The 24,379-nt window shown below is 41.0% G+C and overlaps 1 protein-coding gene across 1 annotated transcript in view; it reads left to right on the forward strand.

Moving 5' to 3' along the window:
* TRPC6 (transient receptor potential cation channel subfamily C member 6) overlaps positions 1-21,840 on the forward strand; it is a 108,279-nt gene extending 86,439 nt beyond the window's left edge. The window contains exons 7-12 of the mRNA XM_074163602.1: positions 58-322; positions 3,311-3,506; positions 5,290-5,493; positions 18,299-18,382; positions 20,318-20,393; positions 21,229-21,840. Of these exons, the coding sequence (XP_074019703.1) occupies positions 58-322; positions 3,311-3,506; positions 5,290-5,493; positions 18,299-18,382; positions 20,318-20,393; positions 21,229-21,380 (977 nt within the window). The 3' untranslated portion in view covers positions 21,381-21,840. The remainder of the gene's footprint in view (positions 1-57; positions 323-3,310; positions 3,507-5,289; positions 5,494-18,298; positions 18,383-20,317; positions 20,394-21,228) is intronic.
* The last annotated feature ends 2,539 nt before the right edge of the window (positions 21,841-24,379 follow it).

Consider the following 24,379-nt stretch of genomic DNA (forward strand, 5'->3'; position numbering starts at 1 on the left):
GAACAGCCTAAGGTGGACTTTGAAATATTGACCAAAATTCTCATCTTTTTTTTCTAGCCAGAATAAACTGGGATCCATCTGATCCTCAGATCATATCTGAAGGCCTGTATGCAATTGCGGTAGTATTAAGTTTCTCCAGGATAGCCTACATCTTACCAGCTAATGAAAGCTTTGGACCACTGCAGATATCACTTGGAAGAACTGTGAAAGACATCTTTAAGTTCATGGTGATATTTATCATGGTGTTTGTGGCTTTCATGATAGGCATGTTTAATCTCTATTCCTACTACCTGGGGGCAAAACAAAATGAAGCATTCACAACGTAAGTAAAACTGATTAAACTGTAATGATTGTGGGCTATTTTTATGGAAAGTCGGTTGTTTGTATTGTATGTATTAAGTTTACTAGTTGTTTTATAAGTTTTATATCTCTTAAAAATTTCTTTGTCTTGGATTAAGTACTAATGTTCTCTCTTGTTCTGGTGCTTAAAGGATATATTTGAAATCAGAGGATAAACTCTTTGTCCCAACAATACTATGATAAATCAGGAGAGACAGGCTGGGAAGGTGACCTGTAGTTGCCCTTTACGTGAGAGAAAGCAGCTGTAATCCTGTACCTCTGCCTAGGGATAGATGATGACCCAGCGAGAGCTTATTGGGCAGGATTAGAGGGCAGACCAACATGGATGATGTTGTAGTGGGTGTCTGCTATGGAATGCCTGATCAGGAAGGTGAAGTAGATGAGGCTGCCTTCAGACAACTGGAAGAACCCTCACACTTGCAGGCCCTGGTCGTGATGGGGATTTTTAACCACCCTGATATCTGCTGGAGGGACAACACAGCAGGGCACAAGCAAGCCAGGAGGTTTCTGGAGGGCATTGACAATAACTTCCTGACACGGGTGATCAAGGAGCTGATGCGGAGAGGAGCTTTATGACACCTGACTTTTATAAACAAGGAAGAACTGGTTGAGTATGTGAAGGCTGGGAGCGTCCTTGGCTGACCATGAGAAGGTGGAGTTCAGGTTCCTGAGAAGAGAGAACAAGGCAAATAGCAGGATCACAACCCTGGATTTCATGAGAGCAGACTTTGGCCTGTTCAGAGAAGAATATAATGGGATAAGGCCATGAAGAGAAGGGCAGTCCAGGGAAGCTGATTGATTTTCAAGAATTGCCTTTTCAGCGCTCAAGATTGGTCCATCTCAATGGGCAGGAAATCAAGCAAAGGGTAGGACACCTGTATTGATGAACAAGCGACTGATAGGCCACTTGGTTGTGGTGCCACTCAGAAGGACCTCAACAGGCTGGAGAAATAGGCCAACAGGAACCTTGTGAAGTTCAACACAGGGAAACACCGCATCCTGCCCCTGGGGAGGAAGAACCCCAGCACCAGGACGGGCTGGGGCTGACCTGCTGGAAAGCAGCTAAGCGGAAAAGGACCTGGGGGTCCTGATGGACACGAGGTTGACCATGAGCCAGTAACATGTCCTTGTGGCAAAGCAGACCAACAGACTCCTACGTTGCATTAGGCAGGGGAGGCTTATTAAAAACAGAAGTACCTCAGACCCCCTACACATCACTGTATGTATGTCTGATGACCTAGCAGTGCAATCTGTGGTAGCGCTCCATGCACAGGGCATGTTCCCAGGGTTGTTTTCAGGGATTTCGGGACATCGACTGGGTCAGGCCCTGGGCCTACAGGACAACATCCTGCCTGCAAGGACAGTCAGCACCAGCACTTCAGAGCGCAGCGTAGGGTCTCCCCACAGCGCGTGCGAGCAAGGATGGTTCTTCCGTCAAGTGCCACTGTCATCTGTAATCGAAGCAGGCTAATCACTACGGTGTGATACACATTATAAAGTATTTGTAATTTAATTCAGACAACTCCGTATGGTTGTCAAAAAAAATTTACTTACTAGTCAAAACTTACTAGTCAAAAAAAATTAATAATCTAATCCCTCTTTTAAGGTCTGGCTTTCCACAGTTTCCAATGACAATAACCTATTCGATCTTGAGTGGAGAAAATATATTCCCCCCCCCCCTTTTTTTTCAAACTCTTTATTTCCTTGACTCTTTTCTTTTTCTTCTCCCATCATAAGAATAGAAATTCTGAATTTACTCTGTCTGTTAGGAGTTATTTGGTGTAAGTTTGTCATGCCTCTCATTTCTAGCTGTGGTTTTAAGATGAATCACTTGAGCGTAAAGTCATTCTTTTCCATGCTCTGTAGCCCTTGCCCACTTAATTTCTGGCTGTCATGATATTCAAGCTATAGCTGTTATGAAGAGTACTCAGCCAGGAAGGAAACTTGGCCAAGAGGGAAAAATTTGTTACTACTTTTAGTAGTAATACCTAATTTTTTGGTGTTATTAGTTCACACAATAGATAAAGTACCTAAAACTACAACTCACGGATGGGATACTGATAAAATAATATAAGCGGAGAAGTAAATTCACAACTAAAAATTAAAAGTTTCTTTTAACTTTTATTTCTTAACAATAACACAATAAAATCCAAAATGTGCTTTGCAATGCTACAGCACTTTTGGACACAGGGAACTGAGATCTGTTTATCAAAGCAAGACAAAATATGTCTTCAAACAGGTGGAGATAGATAGAGAAGATATCTTAGAGGTTTCAATTTATGCTTATGTATATATATGTGTATATATATATTTATAAAAACCGATTAAAAGGAAATACATGTATTTAAAAGAACTAACCTGAAAAAAAAAATCAGTATCCCCACACTTTAGGGGACAGGCTTATTACCTTTTCTGTGGATTTGTGGAGCAGTGAAAACACAACTGGAGGATTACGGTCTGTGAGACTTATTTTTGGAAAAATGCTGATTTGCAGTCAGACATACTGTGTTCTTCACAGTTTCAGAATGTTAGTCATATTAATGGTGAAATAATTCATACTAAGTGAACTAATGGTGCAATTAAAATAAATTATTTACAGGTTAATTATTTTTGTTATTTACATTCACATTACCAGCAAGTGTGTAGCATGTAGATTAGTTAACACGTGAATCATTGTAATATTCTTTGGAGAATGTATATATAATTCCTAAACTAAATCACGTGGTTTTATTAATAGTCCTAAATATTAGGAATCTTACATTATGGAACAGCCTGTACCTATGAAATTAGATAGTCTACTTGTTCTGCATAATATCGCTATGGTAGAGTTCTACATTATAATTATGGAAAAATTTGTGTACTTTATAAAAATGGTAACTGGCAATTTATACAATAAGAGTATACAGCTTTTCTTCAGTAACATATGCATGTGTTCACTTTCTCCTCTTAGTGTTGAAGAAAGTTTCAAGACATTGTTCTGGGCTATATTTGGACTCTCAGAAGTCAAATCAGTTGTCATCAATTATAAACATAAATTTATTGAAAATATTGGTTACGTCCTTTATGGAGTCTATAATGTTACCATGGTCATTGTCTTACTGAACATGCTTATCGCAATGATCAACAGTTCATTCCAGGAAATTGAGGTAAAAATTCTATTTATGATGAAACTTTTACTGTTACAGCTAATTGTCTAAATCCCTTGTAAAATATTCTTGTTGACATCTTATTTAAGAAAAATAACGCATAGGCTTTTCGAGTATATTAGGAGAAAGTATTAATTTCACTGTATGTTTTTATTATAAAATACCAGGAAATTAACAAGCTGCATATGCTTGTAATTGTAAGAACTAGACTGGACTAAGAAGCTGCTGTTGAACTGTGTTATGTTCGTGAAGAGGATGGGCTACATTGTGTGACTTTGTGAATCTTTCATTTCCCTTGTTTGTAGTTATTGTTTGAGTAGCGTTCCTCTTGCTGCAAGGATGTTCTCGTTCCTATGCCTTGACCTTGCAAGCAATTCTATAACATGTTCTTTTCTTCTTTTATTTAAACAACTGTTGCTCTAGTCTTCTGCAGTGAACAAAACTTAACTTGACAAAGTAATCGGCAGGGCTACTGAAAATCAGCATGGACTTTTGCATGCCATGGACAACAAAGGGTTAAATTATTATCATTGTTGAAAGGGAAGCAGATCTCCAGGAGTTTGGCCATGCCAGCCTTTCCCAGGTGACCCCCTTGCTGCAGGGCAGCAGGGTCAGGTTTGACACCGCTCTGGTCCCAGGTTTGGGCTCTGGTTTGGGCTCTAGTTTGGGGCCATAGCGTTGTCCAGCTTGAGCAAGAGCAACACACGTTCTCTAGGGAGGTTCAGATTCTTCTGACTCAGGAGGCCACAGAACAAACTATCAGGATCAGTGCAACAAAAAACAGGATATTATCCAAAAATATGGTGATACAAACAGCTTCTAAAAACAGCAACGGCAATATTGAGTCATGTCCTTGAATGTGACATCAGTCCTTTCTGCAGAAAACCCTCTTTCTGCAGAAAAAAAGGGAGGAATAAAATCTTTGGCTATCATAAATGTTAAACATAAACCATGGTGATGGTTTAATAATAATTACCAGCTATACCAGGTATAATATATATACCAGGTATAATATATATATATATGGTATATAATATACCAGGTACCAGGTATAATAATACCTGGTTTAATCATATATTCCAGCAAGTGGAAGTAATTAGGTAAGAATCACCTAATCTTTTTTTAACTTCATGTTTAAAGTAATAGAGTAAAATTTTAATTTAAAATTCTGGTATTATGTTTTTTTCACAAAAAGAGATAATAAACTAATTGCTATAGAAGAGACCAATAAGATAAGAAATCAGAACTGGTAGTCACATTGAGAGATTTACATTTTTGTTATGTTAATGTAGGATTTTTCCATTTTATTTACTGAGCATGACAGTGTTCCAAGGAAGTGGCTACTCAATCAAACCCTAGCAGATGAATTTGAGTGTTGCCATGAAGCTTTAACTTCTGTGTGCTTTTAAATCAGTGTGCTTCTGTGAAGCTTTATACTGTGTGCTTTTAAATCAGAGCTTTCCTTCTTATCTGTGCGTTTACAAAGACCACCAAACAAAGAGGTCTGTCTTTGTGATCCTGCATTGCAGGCTATTAGCACTCACTCTGGAATAAACAGTGTTTAAATCAAATCCACTTTGTTCTTCTGTAATTGCATTATTTTAAACGGATTAATAAGAACAGTTCCATTAATTGAAAATTGATTTTTACAGATTATAAACAAGTTCTTGATCTGTCTGAGATTAACAATCACATTCAAAACACACATGAAGTTTAGCTATAGCATCATCAATAGTCAAGGTGGTATTAACAGTGTATTAACAGCTGTCTTTCTGTTTTTCAGGATGATGCTGATGTAGAATGGAAATTTGCAAGGGCTAAACTTTGGTTTTCTTACTTTGAAGAAGGGAGAACTCTTCCAGTACCCTTCAATTTAGTGCCAAGCCCAAAGTCTTTGCTGTATCTCCTACTCAGAATCAAAAAATGTATTTCTAAACCATTTCTGTGCCAAAAGAAAAGCTTTCAGGAAGATGCAGAGATGAACAAGGTAATTTTGTAACATATATTCTGACTGCCAATTTTAAAAGATAGAACAAATTTTAACTTCATTTTTGTTTTTGACCTGTTTTTCTCATGAATTTCCCAACATAATCCAGACTGAAGTCAGTCACTATGTACAGGCTGAAATTCTTACTTTGTTTTTTAATAGAAATATTTGTCTACATCTGTAATCAGTTAAGTCCAAAAATACCATTGTAAATTTACAGTTCTTCCTGCTTCTTGTCACAGAATCAGAGAATCAGAAGAGAGGGACTTCAGGAGGCCACTGGTCTGACCTCCTGCTCACAGCAGTGTCAACTCTGAGGTCAGGCCAGGTTGCTCAGGGCTGCATTCAGTCAGGTCTTGAAAACATCCAAGGATAGAGACTGCACAACCTCTCTTGGCAAGATGTGGCACCACCTGACTGTCCTCATGGGGAAAAGGTTGCTGCTTCTACCTCTCATTTGAATTTATCCATTGTGTTTCGTCCTCCTGTCGTGCAGCACTGCAGCCCAACTCCATCTCCTCACTGACCTCCCTGTATGCACTAGGGATTCCTGTTAGGTATGCCTGAAGCCATCTCTGCTTCAGGCTGAACAAGCCCAGATTCCCCAGTGTCTCTTCACAGGGCAAGTGCTCCAGTTCTGAACATCTTGATGACCCTTTGCTGAACTTGCTGCACTTTTTTAACATCTTTCTTGCTGCCCTCCAAGTCCCCCAGGTTCTTTTCTGTAGTGCCACTCCCCAGGCAGCCCAGCCCCTAGCCTGTGTTGTTGAAAGAGTTATTCCTTCCCATTTGTCCTTATTGAAATTCACAGGGTTTCTGTCAGCCCTGTCCTCCTGGATGGTCTCCCTGCCCTCAGGCCTATCAGCTGCCCCCCTCCCCAAATTTGTCTTTGTCTGCAAACTTGACAGGAGCGTGCTCCAACACCTCTGACACCTGGTCATCGATAAAGATGTTTAAAAGGGCAAGTCCCAGGACAAGACACCTGTACTACCCTCTAAGCACAACTATCCAGCTAGGATTTTGCCCATCCAGTCACCTGCCCATCTAGTCATCCACCCATCCAGACAGCAACATCCTAGTGCAGGTACAAGAATATTCTGGGATAAATAAATTCTAGGTTAAAACCCTTGCTAAAGTCAAGATTGATGACTTCTTCAACTCTTTCCTCATCTGCAAATTGAGACATTTTATCTCAGAAGGCCATCTGGACTAGTTAGACAGGTTTTACTCTTCCTAAATCCGCACTTACTGTTCCCAGTCACCGTCTGCTCTTTGATGTTCCCAGAAAAGTGCTCCAAGAGGACTCAATCCATTATTTTGCCAGTTAACTGAAGTGAGATTGAGTGGCCTGTTTTTATCCAGATCTTCATTTTGATGGTAGGTTTGACATTTGTATTTCTCCAGCCTTTGGGCACCTCTCCCAATCTCCATGATCTTTCAAATATTATAGTGAAGGACTTGATCTGAATATGAGCCAGCAGTGTGTCCAAGAAGGCCAGGTGTCCAAGAAGGCCAAAAGCATCCTGGCTTGTGTCAGAAATCGTGTGGCCAGCAGGACTAGGGAAGTGATTGTCCCCCTGTTCTCGGCACTGGTGAGGCCGCACCTTGAATACTGTGTTCGGTTTTGGACTTGATGATCTTAAAGGTCTTTTCAAATGTAGACAATTCTATGATTCTATCATTCTATGATCCACTCACTCAGCAACTGTGAATGGAGCTCATTGGGTCATTGAGCTTGCCTGGGTCAAGTTCTCTCAAGTAACCCCTGACTTGACCCTTCTCCATGGCCGGTCATTCTCCTCCTCCTCATACCCCTTCATTAAGCAGAAAGACCTTGCAAACTGTTGGCTAAGTCCCTCAGCCTTACCTGAGTCCGCTGTCACTAAATCCCCTGCCCCACTGAGCAACAGGCCCACATTTTCCTTGTTCAGCCTTATACTGCTGGTGTAGCAGCAGGAGCTCTTCTTACTGCCCTTGCAAATGTCAGCTTAAAGTGAGGTTTGTCTTTCCTAACAGCACCCTCACATACCTGGGCAGAGTTTCTAAGTTCCCACTTTGTAGCCTGCCTCTGCTTCCACTGAGAATGCAGCCTGCTTTTATTGTAAAGCATTCTGTTAAATGCTTTATTTACACAAGTGCAGTAAAAAGCACTTGAGTTGATGCATTGCTGTATCTCATGGGGTTATTTAAAGTCTTTATAGTCAGTCTGTTTTTCCTCCAGTGTCTTGATATAATTCAAATTAATTGCTTTAGGAGAACACGGGGCACAGCACATGGTGTTAGGTGGTACTGGATGTGTAAAGACTAGCACTATTGTAACACATTAGGGAAGAAGAACTTTGCAAGACAGCTGATCAGACTGAGTGAGTAGAAAGGTGAGCATATGGTAACATTCACACACAAAAAAAGAAATTACAGGTTTGTTATAGTGGCAGAATCAAATGGAACTTTTTAATGTGGAATGATCTTTGTTAAAATAGTCAGTAGTCTGAGAAGAGGCCTTCAGGCTTAGGAGTTCTTGGGTCTCTAGTCGAGAGTCAATAGACGGGGGTCAGTAGAGAAATTACGTGTATCTCTCAGCTCTCTGTCACGAATGTGACAGGCACTTTTCCTATCACAGTTATCGGTTGAAGAGTAAAAGAGAAAAGAAACTGGTTACAATCCTAGAAGGAAAAAACGGAGCTATAGGGAAAAATACTGTGCTTCTGACAAGCCTCTGCCTCTGGTTAAGTTCATAACAGTTTATAAAAACACAGACATGACAAACACTGTCAACAAAGGCAAGATGTTATTAACTTCACATGTCTCCTGTGTGCTATGGGTAATTTTTCTAGTGTTTCACAGATTTCACTTTATTTCATTTGGGAAATCTAATCCTAATGTATTTAAGAGCTTCTTGATGCAAATTGGTTTCACAACTTCCATGAGTGATAAGGTCATCCCTGAAAATCATGACTTTAAGGAGATGCATATAAGCTTTAAATTGGGCAATTGTGAGAAACAACAAATTAAAGGATTTTTGCTTTTCTAATTCACTTCATTTGTGGCATTTAAAAGCACTTAAGTAAGTTATAAGCTTATTTTTAATCACTTGTTAAAATGAAATTTATGTTCCCATAAAACAGGTACTCTTAAAAATCCCATTCTTGCACCCTAAGTAAAGAAGCTGGATTTTTGTCATTCCTTTCCCAAATTATATTCACATCTAGGAATTCAGATGGCTAGAAAGGTGCAAGTTGTAATAATTACCAATTCTAGATAAAACAATAACAGTTGTGTGTGCTTTTCCAGCAGTCCCCCTGAAAGAGAGCTGTGAGGATGCCACCATGCTTTATCAGATTCTTTCCTAACCCTGAATTAATTTTTAGTCTTCAAATATTAATGTTTTCCACTCATTGCAGATTCTAGTGTAACTAATGCTAAATTAAATGTGCATACTCCCCAGCCAAAGGAGTAATTTTATTTTGCTATAAAACTGCAGATCAAAATAATAAAAAAAAGCTTTTACATTGAAAAACATAAAGCAGTGGAGTCACATCTATTCGTTCCTCAGCTTTTCCAGCAGGGTGACTGATATTGCCAGATGATTACATTTTTACTTACTTTTGGGACCACCATGTATTGTAGAGCTGACTTTATCTGAATCTATCAGATGCTGCCATGCTTGGCATTTCTAAACTGTAACTAAGATGTTTTTGTGTCACATTTTGACCCACTGTTGATGATTCTTTATCGTTGAGGCTGTTTTATGGCACCTTCTCAAAGGCATTCTCAGGGTTTTTAGGTTTTGACTTTGGACTCATGCTGTGCTGAGCAGGTTGGTGCTGCTGGTACTGCTGAGCGAGGAGCCACTTGTACAAGGAGCAATGAGTAAATGCAATGAGCTGTGCAAAGATAAAAAAGATCTGGCAAGATCAGACCCAAGACTTGGTGGCTGTGGCTGTGCTAGTAAATTAAGTGTGACAGGGAGCTTATCTGGGCACCAAGACCAATTCAGGAATGGCTGACTCCCATTAAGTGGTTTTCATCCCAAAGTAGGGTTGCTTCAAGCTGTTGTCCTCAGATCATTCCGGTCACCAAAGTGTGCCTAGGGAGAGAGCCAGTTGCTCTGGTGCCAGTCCTGCTTGGGAGAACACAAAAAGTTTATTGATAGAAGACATTGCACTGCAGTACCCAGAAACGTTAACACATGCTTGAGTTTACTGGTTCAGACCCAGCCTGTGGGTCTTTCCCCTGCAGAGCCTGAATCTTCTCAGTGCAAAAGAGGTGGCAGCACCAGGGTGAGTGTAAAGGCAAGAATTAAGATGGGAAGGGGGCAAATTCTGCCCCTAGAGCCAGCTCTGCCCTGATTACCACTGGCAGAAAACAAAGCCAGATGCCGGCAATGCTAAATGGAAAGTGATTTACACGGCTGTGTTCAAAGTGTGGCACGCCAGAAACAAATTTATTGAGACATATCTACATAGAATAGTAAAAGCTGTGAAGATGTTTTCTTTCAGGCTGTTGATTAAAACCTGCAGATTTCTTCTCTTTCAGGCTAGAATTGGTGTTTTAAACATCAAGTGAACAAGAAACTCAAGCCAAAAAAAGGAAGAAATAAATGAAGAAAAATGAGAGGTTTAAAGAAACCTACTTGGATTTTTATTCTAAATTGAAAAACTGCCTTGTGAAGGAGAAAGTTCATAGTTTAAGAGTCACAGAACTTGCTCACCTTCCCAAGCTTAAAACCAATACTGGCAGATAACCTGCATAAGCCATTTTCTTAGAATATGGCCCTACAGAAAAGAAATAAGGAACAACTAATTATTGAAATATCTTTAAACTCTCAGTTAAACAACAGAAGATACGTTAACTTTTAATTTCCTACTATAAAACAATGTTTCTAAAATTTTCACAAGTAATCTCTGGTTCTGGGAGTGCAAACGGAGTCATTTTGTGGGATCCCGCACTTCTGGTCCAAGCACGTACAATTTACTGGAATTCCATCAGCTGCTTCTGAAAACTGGAATTTAAGGCGTTAACAAAGCGCTACACAAAACAGTTAGGGTAATTACATTACTATTCTGATTGCACTGAATTTTAAGTAATACTAGAGAAAGATGAAATGTGAAGCAAGTTTAAAAAAGATTTTTTTCTAAGAGCAATGGTCCATGTATGCTACATGTCTTCTTTCACACAACATTCCTGGGGGAGAGTTGTTTTTTGATAGGGGTTATATAATTGTTTTATTTAAATTTCCTTTTTTTGGTCCCTCTAGTGTGTTTTCAATAGATATTAATTGAAAAATATTTACTCTAGTTCAGTCATTAATGTGACAGGCTGAGTTTACTCTAGTAGTAATTTTGGGAAGAGGAAAAAGCCATAGGCATGAAGCTTAAAGAGAGTTTACAAATTTAGTGTAAAAATGAAGTTATAATGAAATCTTGGCAATCTCTGCCACCAAGTGGTCATTCAGCAGTTTACAATAGATGTTTTGTCCTGTTACTGCTACACATAAGCACATTTAATGAAGTTACACACTTCTGATTTACCTGCCAACTTGCAGGGTGCAGTTCCTAGTTAATTAAAAGTAAAGTACATTATTCTATTCAAAAAATGCAGAGCGCTGAAAGGTCAAAGTTAAATAAAGGTGTTACAGTATGTCTGGTTTTACAAGTTTGCAGTGTCTTACTTAACTGATTCTCTACATATTACCAATTTTGCTATTTCAATTGAAAATCAAATTTTAGTTAAGCATTGGATTAACTTTTGAAGTGAATCAATGTAACATAAATTTGAAACTGGTAACCGGCATGACAAATTACATTTAAAATACATAATAAAATATATAATAAATATTTTAAAATGCATAATAAAATGAAATGTGTTTGTAGATTATACGTAAACTGGTAAGTAAGAGGATCGTGAGTGGTATCACAGCTGCAGAAAGGGTTAGAGCTCCAGAAAGGTTGGGACACCAACCATGCAGCTGGAACCCAAGCTCACACCCCAGAGCAGCTTTGGCCATGGCAACTTTCCTCTGGCACTGCAGAGGAAGCAAAATCTTCCTCTTATTCTACTGCATTATTTTCAAAAATTGTGCATTAGAAAACCAGGAGCTGAAAAAGCAGGAAGATTGTTTTTCTCATTTAATCTAGTAATAAAGGTGAGGTCCAAGCGAGCATTAATAGTTCTAAAATCCTGGAAGATGTAGGGATTACTCAGTCTTTTAAACTCACTAGCCACTATTTTTTATTACAAATCAGATACATAGTTTAAGTTAAAACATTTAGATAAACTTATGTTTTCTAATACAAAGTCAAAACATTTAAGGTAGCTTTATTCAAGCAAGAAAAAGCAACAATAGCTTGCTGTTTTTATACATCTTTAATTCAATTTCCATCCAAATTCAGATTAATATGTTAGAGATAATTATTACTTATATATCTATTTATATATTAATATATATCTTCTATCATTATTTCTTCTTAGTCAAATAAACATAGTCTGAATAGATACATAATGTTTTTAAAAGTATGTGTATATAGATATTGTAAATCTTTCTAAAGAACAAAAAATCCAAGTTCAGTGTAAACTTTATATTAATTGAAAATTAATATATTTTACCAATAAGTGTAATCATTTCTGCAGAAAAAATTAAACAAGGTACAAACCCGATCTAATGAAAGATATCTCTGCCCATGACAGGGGGTTGGTCTACATGATCTTTAAAGGTTCCTTCCAATACAAACCATTTTGTATGATTCTGTGAAATGCTAAACAAAATCTAAAAATATTTAAATTATTCCCTGTATGCAGATCCATGAAGACTTCCTTGTTTTACTCTTAAGCGAATATAAAGTCATTTGGAATTCTAGAAAGCTAGAATACTTTTAAGAAGCAAGCTCTGGAGCAACTGGGAGAATTGAGAATTTTAATTGATGTCCTCATTGCTGGTTAAACAACTGAATCTGATGCCTCATTCAGCCTTTTTATACCTATACAATTCCCAAGTTTTTTATTTTAGCTGTTATGTTAGTACGTGTAAGTTAGAGCAAAGCCCCAGTAAAGTTCTCTGCGGAGATGTTTTTATCATTTTCCAATTGACATCTGCTGAATATTTATCAAATATTCCATATTACTACTTCCATTTATTATCAGAGTTCAACCATGAGAAGTTCCCGTTATACCTCAAGAGGTTGTAGTGATTTCAGTTACAGGAGAAATGGCTAAAGCTGAGGGCTTTAGCCTTCATTAACATCAGGCATTGTGGTGTGGGCTCCCTTGATGTGAGACATGCCTCTACAGCTGCATAAGCATCTAACCCTCCACTGCTTTCCTCCCTATCAAACTAGATCCCAGCGTATCCCACATATCACTTGCCAGGTGTCAGAGAGCCCCAGTTTGCTTATCTGTAGGTGCTCAATGCACAGACACAGAGGTAACCAACATAGAGAACCTCACTTGTAGTACTCACTTGTAGTACAACATGATCCCACAGGATCTGAGACACTGCAATGATAGCCCCGTGCTTTGAAACAGTAAAAATATTCTTGGACCATGTATAATTACAGAGAAGTGACTTTTAGTGGCAGTCCCACTTGTCCCTCATCCAGATCAATCATGATTTATATTTCACTTTTATTTTATTTCTTGCACTGCTACTCATTGAACTGGCCCCATTATCAATCTAAAGTAATATCATTAATTTCGTTTTGATGGTTGCCATTCACTCTTACTGCAGTGCAGTCATGCGGCTTGAGGCTCAGTTCACTGTTTTGTGATGCTTTAGTCCTTCTCAAAGATGTAAATCGGTAATGAAGCCTGCAGATTGCATCCTCCCTGTTTCATTAGGGAGTGATGTCCTTTCCTTTCAGCACATGTAGTAAAGAAAATGCTATTCAAAAATGTCAGCGAATAATTTTGTGGTCCCTGGCATGAACTGCATAACCCATTACATTCAGCCATTAGTGCAAGATAGGGGAGAAGCAAACTCCTCATGTGTTTTGTGGTAATGGAGGCCACATTAGTTACGTGCAAGTGCTGTGAAAGAAATGAGAGGGGTAATGCTGCCACCTCTCCTTCTTCCTTGGCTTCTCCCAGACTCTGCCCTGACTCTCTCTCATCCATTGCCTACAAAGCTGGGCTGCACCAGTGTTGCCTTCCTCCTGTCATGAATGTGTGCTCCTTGCTGAGGAGCGAGGAAGAGCTAGCAGGGAGATGGCTGCTCTGCTCTGGTCCCTTGGGCATAGAATCATGGAATGGTTTGCGTTGGAAGGGACCTTTAAAGGTCATCTAGTCCAACCCTCCTGCAATGAGCAGGAACATCTTCAACTAGATCTGGCTGCTCAGGGCCCTGTCGAACCTGACCTTGAATGTTTCCAGGGATGGGGCATCTACCACCTCTCTGGGCAACCAGAGTTTCACCACCCTCATTGTAAAAAATTTTCTTCCTTATATCTAGTCTAAATCTCCCCTCTTATAGTTTAAAACCATTACCCCTTGTCCTATCGCTCCACCCCCTGATAAAGAGTCCTTCCCCATCTCTCCTGTAGGCCCCCTTCAGGTACTGGAGGGCTGCTGTAAGGTCTCCCCAGAGTCTTGTGTTCTCCAGGCTGAACAACCCCAACTCTCTCAGCCTGTCCTCATAGGAGAAGTGTTCCATCCCTCTGATCATTTTTGCGGCCCTCCTCTGGACCCCCTCCAACAGGTCCATGTCTTTCCTGTGCTGAGGGCTCCAGAGCTAGAGGCAGTACTCCAGGGCTCACCAGAGCCCTGTACTCCTGTACTCCAGGATCTCACCAGAGCGGGTGTTAGGAGCAGGTGAGAGGCAGAGTAAAGGGAAAACCTCCCAGTTCTCACTTTCCTACATCACAGTGTGAAAGGGTTTGTTTCAACTCGTGATGAAATTCTGCACAGGTATGAGGACTTTACCAGAGTAATTTAATAATCCCCAAATTGAGTTTGACAGTTAATGTTCTTTCATATGATACATGAGGCCCCACATAAGCCAGAGGACCCTCTCCCCATCTCTCGCCCGACAGTAGAAGGGGATCTCAGAGAAGAGGGGGAATGGAAACAGGTCCCTAGTCGGCGAAGCAGGCGAATCCCCTCCCTGCCTCTCCCACCTCCCCAGTTACCCCTGCAGAACCGGTATGGAATCCTGCAGGAGGAATTGACTGTTGGAGAGGAGGATGGTACAACTAGGCAGGATGTGCCAGAAAGACCACGTCGCTGCAAACCTGGCATCACAACTAGTTCAAGAAGGAAAAGCAGAAGGGTCATCGTTGTGGGTGACTCTCTACTGAAGGGGGCAGAGGGACCAATATGCCGTCCTGACCCGCTTCACAGGGAAGTCTGCTGCCTCCCTGGGGCACGGGTCAGGGACGTGTTGGACAAAGTTCCTGCTCTAGTCAACCCTTCTGACTATTACCCCCTTGTAGTTTTTCAGGTAGGCAGTGATGATGTATATAATACATCCAGGAAATTAAAAACAATCATAAAGGACTTTAAGACACTGGGAAAACTGGTTGAGGGATCAGGGGCACAGGTAATTTTTTCAGCAATACCCTTAGTTGCAGGAGGAAATCCTGAAAGAAATAAAAAGGCAACTGCGATAAACAAGTGGCTCAGAAACTGGTGCCATCACCGAAATTTTGGGTATTCTGAACTCAGGGAACTTTATATGGCACCGAGTCGGATAGCAACAGATGGAGTACACCTGTCTCAGAAGGGGAGAAAGATACTGGCAAGTGAGTTGGCGGGGCTTGTTGAAAGGGCTTTAAACTAGGATCGAAGGGGGAGGGGGTTAAGCGTAGGTTGAGCAGGAAAAAACTCAAAGAGAGCCTTCAACCTGCCATCTCAGCTAATAAGTCGGCCCCTTTAGGCACCCAGCTGAAGTGCCTTTACACAAATGCACGCAGCATGGGGAACAAACAAGAGGAGTTAGAGATGTGCGCACGCCTCCAGGGCTACGACATTATTGGCATCACCGAGACGTGGTGGGATGGCTCTTACGACTGGAGTGTTCGAATGGAAGGTTACAAGCTCTTCAGGAAGGACAGGCTGGGCAGAAGGGGAGGGGGTGTTGCCCTCTATGTCAAGGACCAGCTGGAATGTATGGAGCTTCACCTGGGGATGGGTGAAGACAAGACAGAGAGCTTATGGGTCAGGATTAAAGGGAGCACGGGGGCAGGTGATGTTACAGTAGGAGTCTGCTACAGGCCACCAGATCAAAGTGACAGCGAGGATGTGGCCCTCTACAAACAGATAGGGGCAGCATCGCGCTCACACGCTCTGGTCCTCATGGGGGACTTCAACCACCCCGACATCTGTTGGAAGGACAACACAGCAGAGCACAGGAAATCCAGGAAGTTCTTAGAATGTGTCGACGACAACTTTCTTCTGCAAATAATAGAGGAACCAACGAGGAAAGGAGCAGTGCTGGACCTTGTCCTCACCAACAAGGAGGGGCTGGTCGGGAATGTCAAGTTCAAGGGTAGCCTCGGCTGCAGTGACCATGAGATGATAGAATTCAAGATTCATAAGGCAGCAAGGAGGGTGCGCAGCAAGCTGGCTACCCTGGACTTCAAAAGAGCAGACTTTGATCTCCTGAGAGATCTGATTGGTAAGGTAGCGTGGGAAAAAGAACTGGAAGGGAGAGGGGCCCAAAAAAGCTGGGTGGTATTTAAGGATTGCCTCCTCCAAGCTCAGGAGAGGTGCATCCCAAAAAAGAAGAAATCGGGCAAAATAGCCAGTAGGCCGGCGTGGATGAACAAGGAACTGCTGGACAAACTCAGGACCAAAAAGGAGGCCTATAGAGGGTGGAAGCAGGGAAAGGTAGACTGGGAAGAATACAGAGAAGCTGTCCGAGTCACCAGAAACCTGATCAGGCAAGCGAAAGCCCAGGCAGAACTAAATCTAGCCAGGGATGTGAAAAATAACAAGAAGAACTTCTATAGATATATCAGGGATAAAAATAAGACGAGGGAAGCTGTGGGTCCCCTCCGGAAGGAAACGGGAGACCTGGTCACCCAGGATGTGGATAAGGCTGAGCTACTGAATGACTTCTTTGCCTCAGTCTTCACTGGCAAGGGCCCTAACCACACTGCCCAAGTCACGGAGGGCAAGAACAGGGGCTCTGGGAATGAAGAACCACCCACAGTACAAGAAGACGAGGTTCGAGACCTCTTAAAGAACCTGAAGGTGCATAAGTCCATGGGACCTGATGAAATCCATCCACGGGTCCTGAGAGAACTGGCGGACGAAGTTGCTAAGCCCCTCTCCATCATATTTGAGAAATCGTGGCAGTCTGGTGAAGTTCCCACTGACTGGAAAAAAGGGAACATAACTCCAATATTCAAAAAAGGAAACAAAGAAGACCCGGGAAACTACAGGCCGGTCAGTCTCACCTCTGTGCCTGGCAAGATCATGGAGCAGATCCTCCTGAAATCCTTGCTAAGGCACATGGAGAATAAAGAAGTGATTGGAAACAGCCAACATGGCTTCACCAAGGGCAAATCGTGCCTGACAAATTTGGTGGCCTTTTACAATACTGCCACAGACTTGGTAGACAAGGGCAGAGCGACTGACGTCATTTACCTGGACTTATGCAAAGCATTTGACACTGTCCCGCACGACATCTTGGTCTCAAAATTGGAAACTCATGGATTCGATGGATGGACCACTCGGGGGATAGGGAACTGGCTGGATGGCCGCATCCAAAGGGTTACAATCAATGGCTCAATGTCCAGGTGGCGGCCAGTAACGAGTGGTGTTCCGCAGGGGTCGGTACTGGGACCAGTACTGTTTAACATCTTTGTCGGTGACATGGACAGTGGGATAGAGTGCACCCTCAGCAAGTTTGCTGATGACACCAAGCTCGGTGGCGCAGTTGACACGCTGGAGGGAAGGGATGCCATCCAGAGGGACCTAGACAGGCTGGAGAGGTGGGCTCGTGCAAATTGCATGAAGTTCAACCAAGCCAAGTGCAGGGTCCTGCACCTGGGACGTGGCAACCCCAGGCACAAATACAAGTTGGGTGGAGAATGGCTGGAGAGCAGCCCCGAGGAGAAGGACTTGGGAGTGCTTATGGATGAGAAGCTCAACATGAGCAGGCAGTGTGCACTGGCAGCCCAGAGAGCCAACCGTGTCCTGGGCTGCATCAGGAGAAGTGTGGCCAGCAGGTCTCGCGAGGTGATTCTGCCCCTCTACTCTGCGCTCGTGAGACCCCTCCTGGAGTACTGTGTCCAGCTTTGGAGTCCTCAACACAGAAAGGACATGGACCTGTTGGAACGGGTCCAGCGGAGGGCCACGAGGATGATCAGAGGGATGGAGCACCTCTCCTATGAAGACAGACTGAGAGAGCTGGGGTTGTTCAGCCTGGAGAAGAGAAGGCTCCGGGGAGACCTTATAACAGCCTATCAATACCTGAAGGGAGCCTACAGAAGAGCTGAAGAGGGACTCTTTGTCAGGAAGAGTGGTGACAGGACAAGGGGCAATGGTTTTAAATTGGAAGAGAAGAGATTTAGATTAGATATAAGGAAGAAATTCTTTACAGTGAGGGTGGTGAGGCACTGGAACAGGTTGCCCAGGGAAGTTGTGGATGCCCCATCCCTGGAAGTGTTCAAGGCCAGGCTGGATGGGGCTTTAAGCAACCTGCTCTAGTGAGAGGTGTCCCTGCCCATGGCAGGGGGGTTGGAACTAGATGATCTTTAAGGTCCTTTCCAACTCTAGCCATTCTATGATTCTATGATTCTATGCACGAGGTAATTTAACCATATTGTTCTTCTATTTATTTTGTACTAAAATAATGTTTCCATTTCAGCTTGGTCAAAGGAAGCAATCAAGTATAAGAAGCTCAGATGAAATCCATTTAAACAGTTTAAACAATCCTCCAAGGCAATACCAGGTAAAAAGCCATTGCAGTTTTTTTTTAAACAAAATCAAGAAGTAGTAGAACAGGCAGATCAGAATGGCAGCATGAGGACAGGTTTGAATTTATGTTACACAACATGAGTTAAGGATAAATCCGCAGACCTTTTATATATCAGAAATAAATGCAATGATTTAGGTATTTGCAGTACAGTCTGAGGGTGGTTTTGTCTCCTCTTTGTTTCTTAAATGCTGCCCTTATAGTGTGATATTTTAAAGATCTTGAAAAAAGTTTTTTAATTTTTGAGGCAGACTGAGTCCTCAACTGCATGGTGCGAATTAAGAAAACCGAAAAAAGAAACACAAAATCTTCCCATTCCATTTGCTGAAGCAGTTTAGCTTATTGTGCCACACCTCTATATTCTAATACCTCAAGTACTGCAAATATCTTTCAGCCTTTATGCTATCAATACAGTCTGTTTGTTCTTTGCCTCCTAAACAAGTGCAGGTAAGCATAAAGAGACCCAGAATAGCCCACATAAAGCCCAGCTATTCTGGTACATGGACTGCTCCTTTCTTTCTTGTAATACTACAAAGCAGGTGGAAAGGAACAGGCAAGAACTGCTTGGACAGTAGAACAAGGTCATCTGAATGCAAAAAGGTAGAAAAAACAGTGTGGAATTAAGTATACCTTTCTTATCATAAAACAGAAAAAAGTTTTTCCCCTTGGGCAGTCTATCTCTGCTCCACTCTTCCATTGTGCAGTGTCTGCACAAGTCTATTCCAAAAACTCCAACTTCATTAGGATGCAGTGATATATATTAAGATTACAATTTTATCCCATAAACATGAGGATATGTGATACTTTCTCAGATTGTATTTGAGACAATTTGAAATTTTTTGTATTTGAAACTTTCTCAGATTATTAGGATAAACAGAACAGCTGCTGACCTTGCAAGCACAACTCTAGTCATGGTCTGGAACTACTAATCCGGGATGAGTCACCTTGCAACTACCTCTGGTCAGGTCTATTACTGTGGAGACAAAAGCAGACACATAAATCTATGCATCTTTTCTACCATGTAGTGAAAAACAAAAAGTGTTGTGTTGTCATGGGTTACACCATATGAAAATATTAAAGCCAAAGATAAATCCTCAAAGGTAATTCGAGACCTTGCTCTTATTTGAGTAGTTTGATCTAATGGGAGAATCAGGGGCACAATTCACTTTTCCTGAAAAAGTAAAATTTGCATCTAAATTTTCTGGCCTAGGTTCCCCGTATTTTTAGCAGAGAAGGTAGTTATTCTAATGGTGTGATTTATTTGATCACTTTCAGCAGTCTGAGATGAACTGTCCTCTCAGATTTGCTTTTTGTCTCCACAGAGGGAGTTAAAGGTGACTGCCACAGATACGTGTATTTACATTAGAAACTAGCTGCATTTGGTTAGATAAGTCCCAGCAAGGTGCTTAAATGACTCTTAGAATGTGGGTCCCGTTTTCTCTAAGCCTTACATTGGGAAAAGATAATTTACCGGATAAAATATAAAACTAGATTAAAATAAACTGATTGCAAAAGGGTTTAGCAATTAGCATTGCTAATCAGCGTCATTATAATCTTCTGGTAGCAATAAAGGCTAGATGGTTTCACCTATATACAGATCAAAGTTGCAGCTGTATTTATCATTCTCATAGACTCCAGTAGCAGATTAAGTGAAGTGATACCGTGAATGATAACATTCCTAAGATGTGTTAGTTTTCTAACTTTTATGTGCATATTTGTGCAGAATCATAAAGTCTAAATATCTACTGCAGATGAAAGCAGAGATTTTTACATTATATTCCTTTAACCTGGCAAGTCCTACTCTGAAATGTCTGAATGCAACAGGAGATTACAGAGCTCTTAGGTTGAAAAGTCATGGCAGTACTAGGAAGTCCAACTAAGAAAACTTTTTTTCTTCTTTCTTCTCTGCAGAAGATAATGAAGCGTCTCATTAAAAGATATGTACTGAAAGCTCAGATAGATAAGGAAAGTGATGAAGTCAATGAAGGTGAGTATGTTGATGAATTGTATGTTTATATCTAATCAGAGAATCAAAACAAGTAATTAATGTGGCTACGTATGCTATTTGAAAAACGTTTCCAAAATACTTAATCCACTTGACATGTTTACAGGTGCAAGATGTAAAAATAACATGAAATTGAAAGTAAGGAAGAGATCACAGAGTCACAGATGTGGCTTTCTGTCTGTGCTCTCCCATCAGAAGTTATCACTGATTTGACACCTTCTCGTGAGGAATGGCGCCACTTCTAGCACAGCCCGAGCGTCCCCCATAGGGAGGCTGCATTTAATGTAGCAGCTGTTTGGGGCACTTAGGTAGGAATTCTCCCTCGTGTGAGAGATGCATCAATGGTGATACACATGCTTCAGCCTTTTTTTTTTGGTGTGGCTTAGTAGCTGAAAACAGATGGTGAATGCATTTCCCAGAAATGTTTTCTGCTTGTACCCCTCTGATGCTTGGAAGACACTTAGTGCAGCAGGAAGAGGAGAGGACCACTCTCTTATGGACAGTGAGAGGCCTTGCTGCTGGCCAGGAGGACTCAGGCATCCTCGATCGGCATGATCTCTCTTCCGTCTAACAGATCATTTGGGTTTTGTGAACTGACGTGATCTCTCACACTTTTGCCTTCAGATTTGTTTGTTTCCTGAACTGCATCTTCATATTCCTATCCAAAAGCCACTATTTCTCAATAGGCCATAAAACATCCACTTTTTCTGCTTCAACAAAGAAACCCAGAGGAATCCCACGATAACTGTGAGATATTTGAGTATGCTGTTTTTTTCCTTTGTTTTTTAATAGTGTTTTCTTCTAATGTCTCTTACAGGTGAACTGAAGGAAATTAAACAGGACATCTCAAGTCTCCGGTATGAACTCCTTGAGGAAAAATCTCAGAATTCTGAAGATCTGGCAGAACTTATACGGAAACTTGGGGAAAAACTGTCGATTGACTCTAAGGAAGAAGAAAGCAAGAGATAACCTAAACATTTAAGGAATGAAACAGAACGTTAACAGTTCACTTAAAGCCATATTTCTGTTTTTCTCAAGTCTAGCTCACATTTCTACAACAGATTCAGAAATTAAATCATTCCAGATCTTTATTGAAAAAACACAGTGGCAAATCCTCTGTGTCTATGGTAGAGAGGAAATACCACTTGAGTAAAGGTATTTATTTATTCTTTACCTGCTGAAGAAGAGTTAATTTTAGATCATTTTAATATTCAATTTACCCTTTTAGAATTCCAGTGGAATCTTGATAAGCCCAGTGATGAAAGATTAAAAGCGTAAGTTTAAACTTTTCCTACATTAACTGGTTATTTTTGCAAATTTCCTTTTGTAGGCATTCTTAACGTATTTTAGGGAAGCAAAAGAGGAAAATTCCAGGCTTTTACATATTTATATCAAAAACTATTTAATTTTTCAAGCATTCCCAACTAGCAAAAAAAAAAAAGAAAAAGAAAAGAAAAGAAAAGCCTTTCCTAAAAATGTGCGGAAGAGGTAGATAGCAGAATACTCTGAGCTCTCTCCTACTTATCCCTGTCACCACGGAACTATCCTGAAAGATAGGAGTTAGTGCATTAAGAAATAAGTATTTTTCACAAAGTTTATTGAAAAGCTATTGATGAGGCCTGAAGAAAACATCTTTAATGTAAAATAATTAGTCCTTGAAGTTCTAATCTGTTCCAGAATTCCCAAGTTCTCCAGCTTTTTTGTCTTGAACTAAAACCCACAAACTGCAGGGTAGGGGTTTGAATGTACAGTGGGTAACGTTTATTTAAGGTGGAAGATAGTAAAATGTTAGATGCAATTCTCTCTGAATTCTAGGAATGTCATGCACTGGAGACTGTGTTTCCCCACAGTTAAACTTGTTTAAAATGCTGAGTTTGGTTCAGATCTATCCTTAGCAAATGAAAACACGTTGTTTCAAAAGTTCATGAAATTTCATCTATGGGTTTGCGTCCCTTGTCCTTTTTTCCACTTGGAGAAAGCTCGGCTCCTGTGCTGTATTCCCTAGTTCTCCTTCCGTGAAGAATCTTCCCTCCATGTCATCAGCAGCAGCCTCCAACGCTTCCACCCTGCTTTCTGCAATTCATCTCCTGTGTCTGCTTCTGTTTAGCTGGACGAGAGGCAGCCCATGCCATGCCTGGCTGATAGGTGTCTGACTGGCCAGCTGATACGTACGCTCCAGACAGTCAGCTGCTTTCTGTCTCTCCAGATAGATACACGCGAAATTCCATCTGATTTTTCCCTCAATTAAAACAGTCATTTGGGTTTCTCTCTTCTGACAACCACCAACTCTGGGGCTGTTAGAGGATATATTACATTGGGGATCTCTGCTCCTCTTTAAGCTTGGTTGAAATTAGTGAAAGGGCTGTGAGAAATTGTAATAGGAACATCAAGATGTATAATTCACCCATAAAAGCCTTGTATGTCTAGGAAACAAGGCGGAAGGTGGCTTGTCAGTAATTGCTTTTGAATTAGCTTTGTGAAATTTATTTATTGTGGAATGTATCAGAATGTTTCTGCCTCTCCCTTTTAGACTGGAGTTATTTTTTAATGGGTTTAGATTAATTTCTGGCTAAATTTACTGATAGCCCTTTTTTAAAAAACTGTTGGTGAAATCACTGTGTATTTTCAGGGAAAAAAGAGGTTTTGAAATCACGTGGAGACAGGTGGAGGCGAGGGGCTCTGTCCTGCCTGGAGGGCGACGGAAGCTGCTGTGGAGATGGGCCTGCCCTGTGGGTGTTCTCATGGCTTGGGGGAACTGCTCGGCCTTCTCCTTGGCCCATGAGTTTAGCCACAAATGGAGCGTGTGGGACAATCCCTGTCCTGTGGGCCTCAGGCACAATGAACTCAGGGTTTAGAACTTTTAAGACTTCTTCCTCTGAGGGAGGAGAAAGAAAGTGAGTAGTACTACTTTCAAAAGTAGTAGAACAGTCTGTATTACAAACCACAATGTGCTGGCCAAAAAAAAAAACTTTGAGCTACAGAATAGCCAATTTCATAACTCGCCTTTGATCATGAGAAAGCATTACCTCATGACCTGCAGTATTCCCTGTGGCAATCAGCAGGGGGTACTGCAGACTCTTGAGATGACCCACTGGGTGGCCTTTGGCAGAAATGCTCTGGTTTCTGTGTCAGATATTATGTGGAAAATGAAGGTGGTTGGGGTGATCTCGGGCTAGAAGGCAGCATGAAGCTGACTTCAAGGTTTTCAGCTCCTGGATGGTTCCTGCCCATCTCCCTTGGCTGGGACTGGCCACTGATTCTGAGTTATGAGTTCCCGCTCAAGTATTTTGGGCCTGGTTTTCTGAAAGAGTGAGCACTTACTACAGCTCTGTTGAATGACTGCATTGGAGACCATATTGCTCAAAGCACATCTTCCACCTTTGACAAGCTCTTCAGAAAATCTGTTGGTCAGAACTTGAGGTAACAAGGATAGTCAAAGTTTGCTCTCGGTAATCAAAAGCCTTTCTATTTTGTCATTATAATGTACAATTTGGATCTGCTGTCTAGTGCTAGATGATGGTAAAACCTTTGATCTCCGTAAATCCAACGTAAGGAAATATGTAAACACAGTTTAAGATGGAGGAGCTTTTAAAGTGAAGATTTTTATTGCAGAGGTAAAATGGACACTGTGAATTTGTTTAAGCCCAGATTTTGACTTACCTTAAAACTATAAGACCGTAATGTATATATTGTATTTCATGAAGAAAATACATATGGATTTTTTTAATTCAATTAAGATATTTTATATGTAGTTATTACTCATGGAACAATTTGTTAAATATATTTGAAGAGGTTATTGCCAAATGTAGTGTGACAAGCAATGTAGTATTTAAAATGAGCACAATACCAAATATATAATTCTGATAAAAAAATTAAATGTACCAGACTGAAAATACCTTTGTGATGCATTGTATGAACACATTGGGCCTTCACTGGCAACCTTTGGCTTCTCTTGCTTGGAAGACAAT

This window comes from Numenius arquata, chromosome 1 (genome assembly GCF_964106895.1).
Source record: "Numenius arquata chromosome 1, bNumArq3.hap1.1, whole genome shotgun sequence".
In the NCBI taxonomy this organism is placed as follows: Eukaryota; Metazoa; Chordata; class Aves; order Charadriiformes; family Scolopacidae; genus Numenius; species Numenius arquata.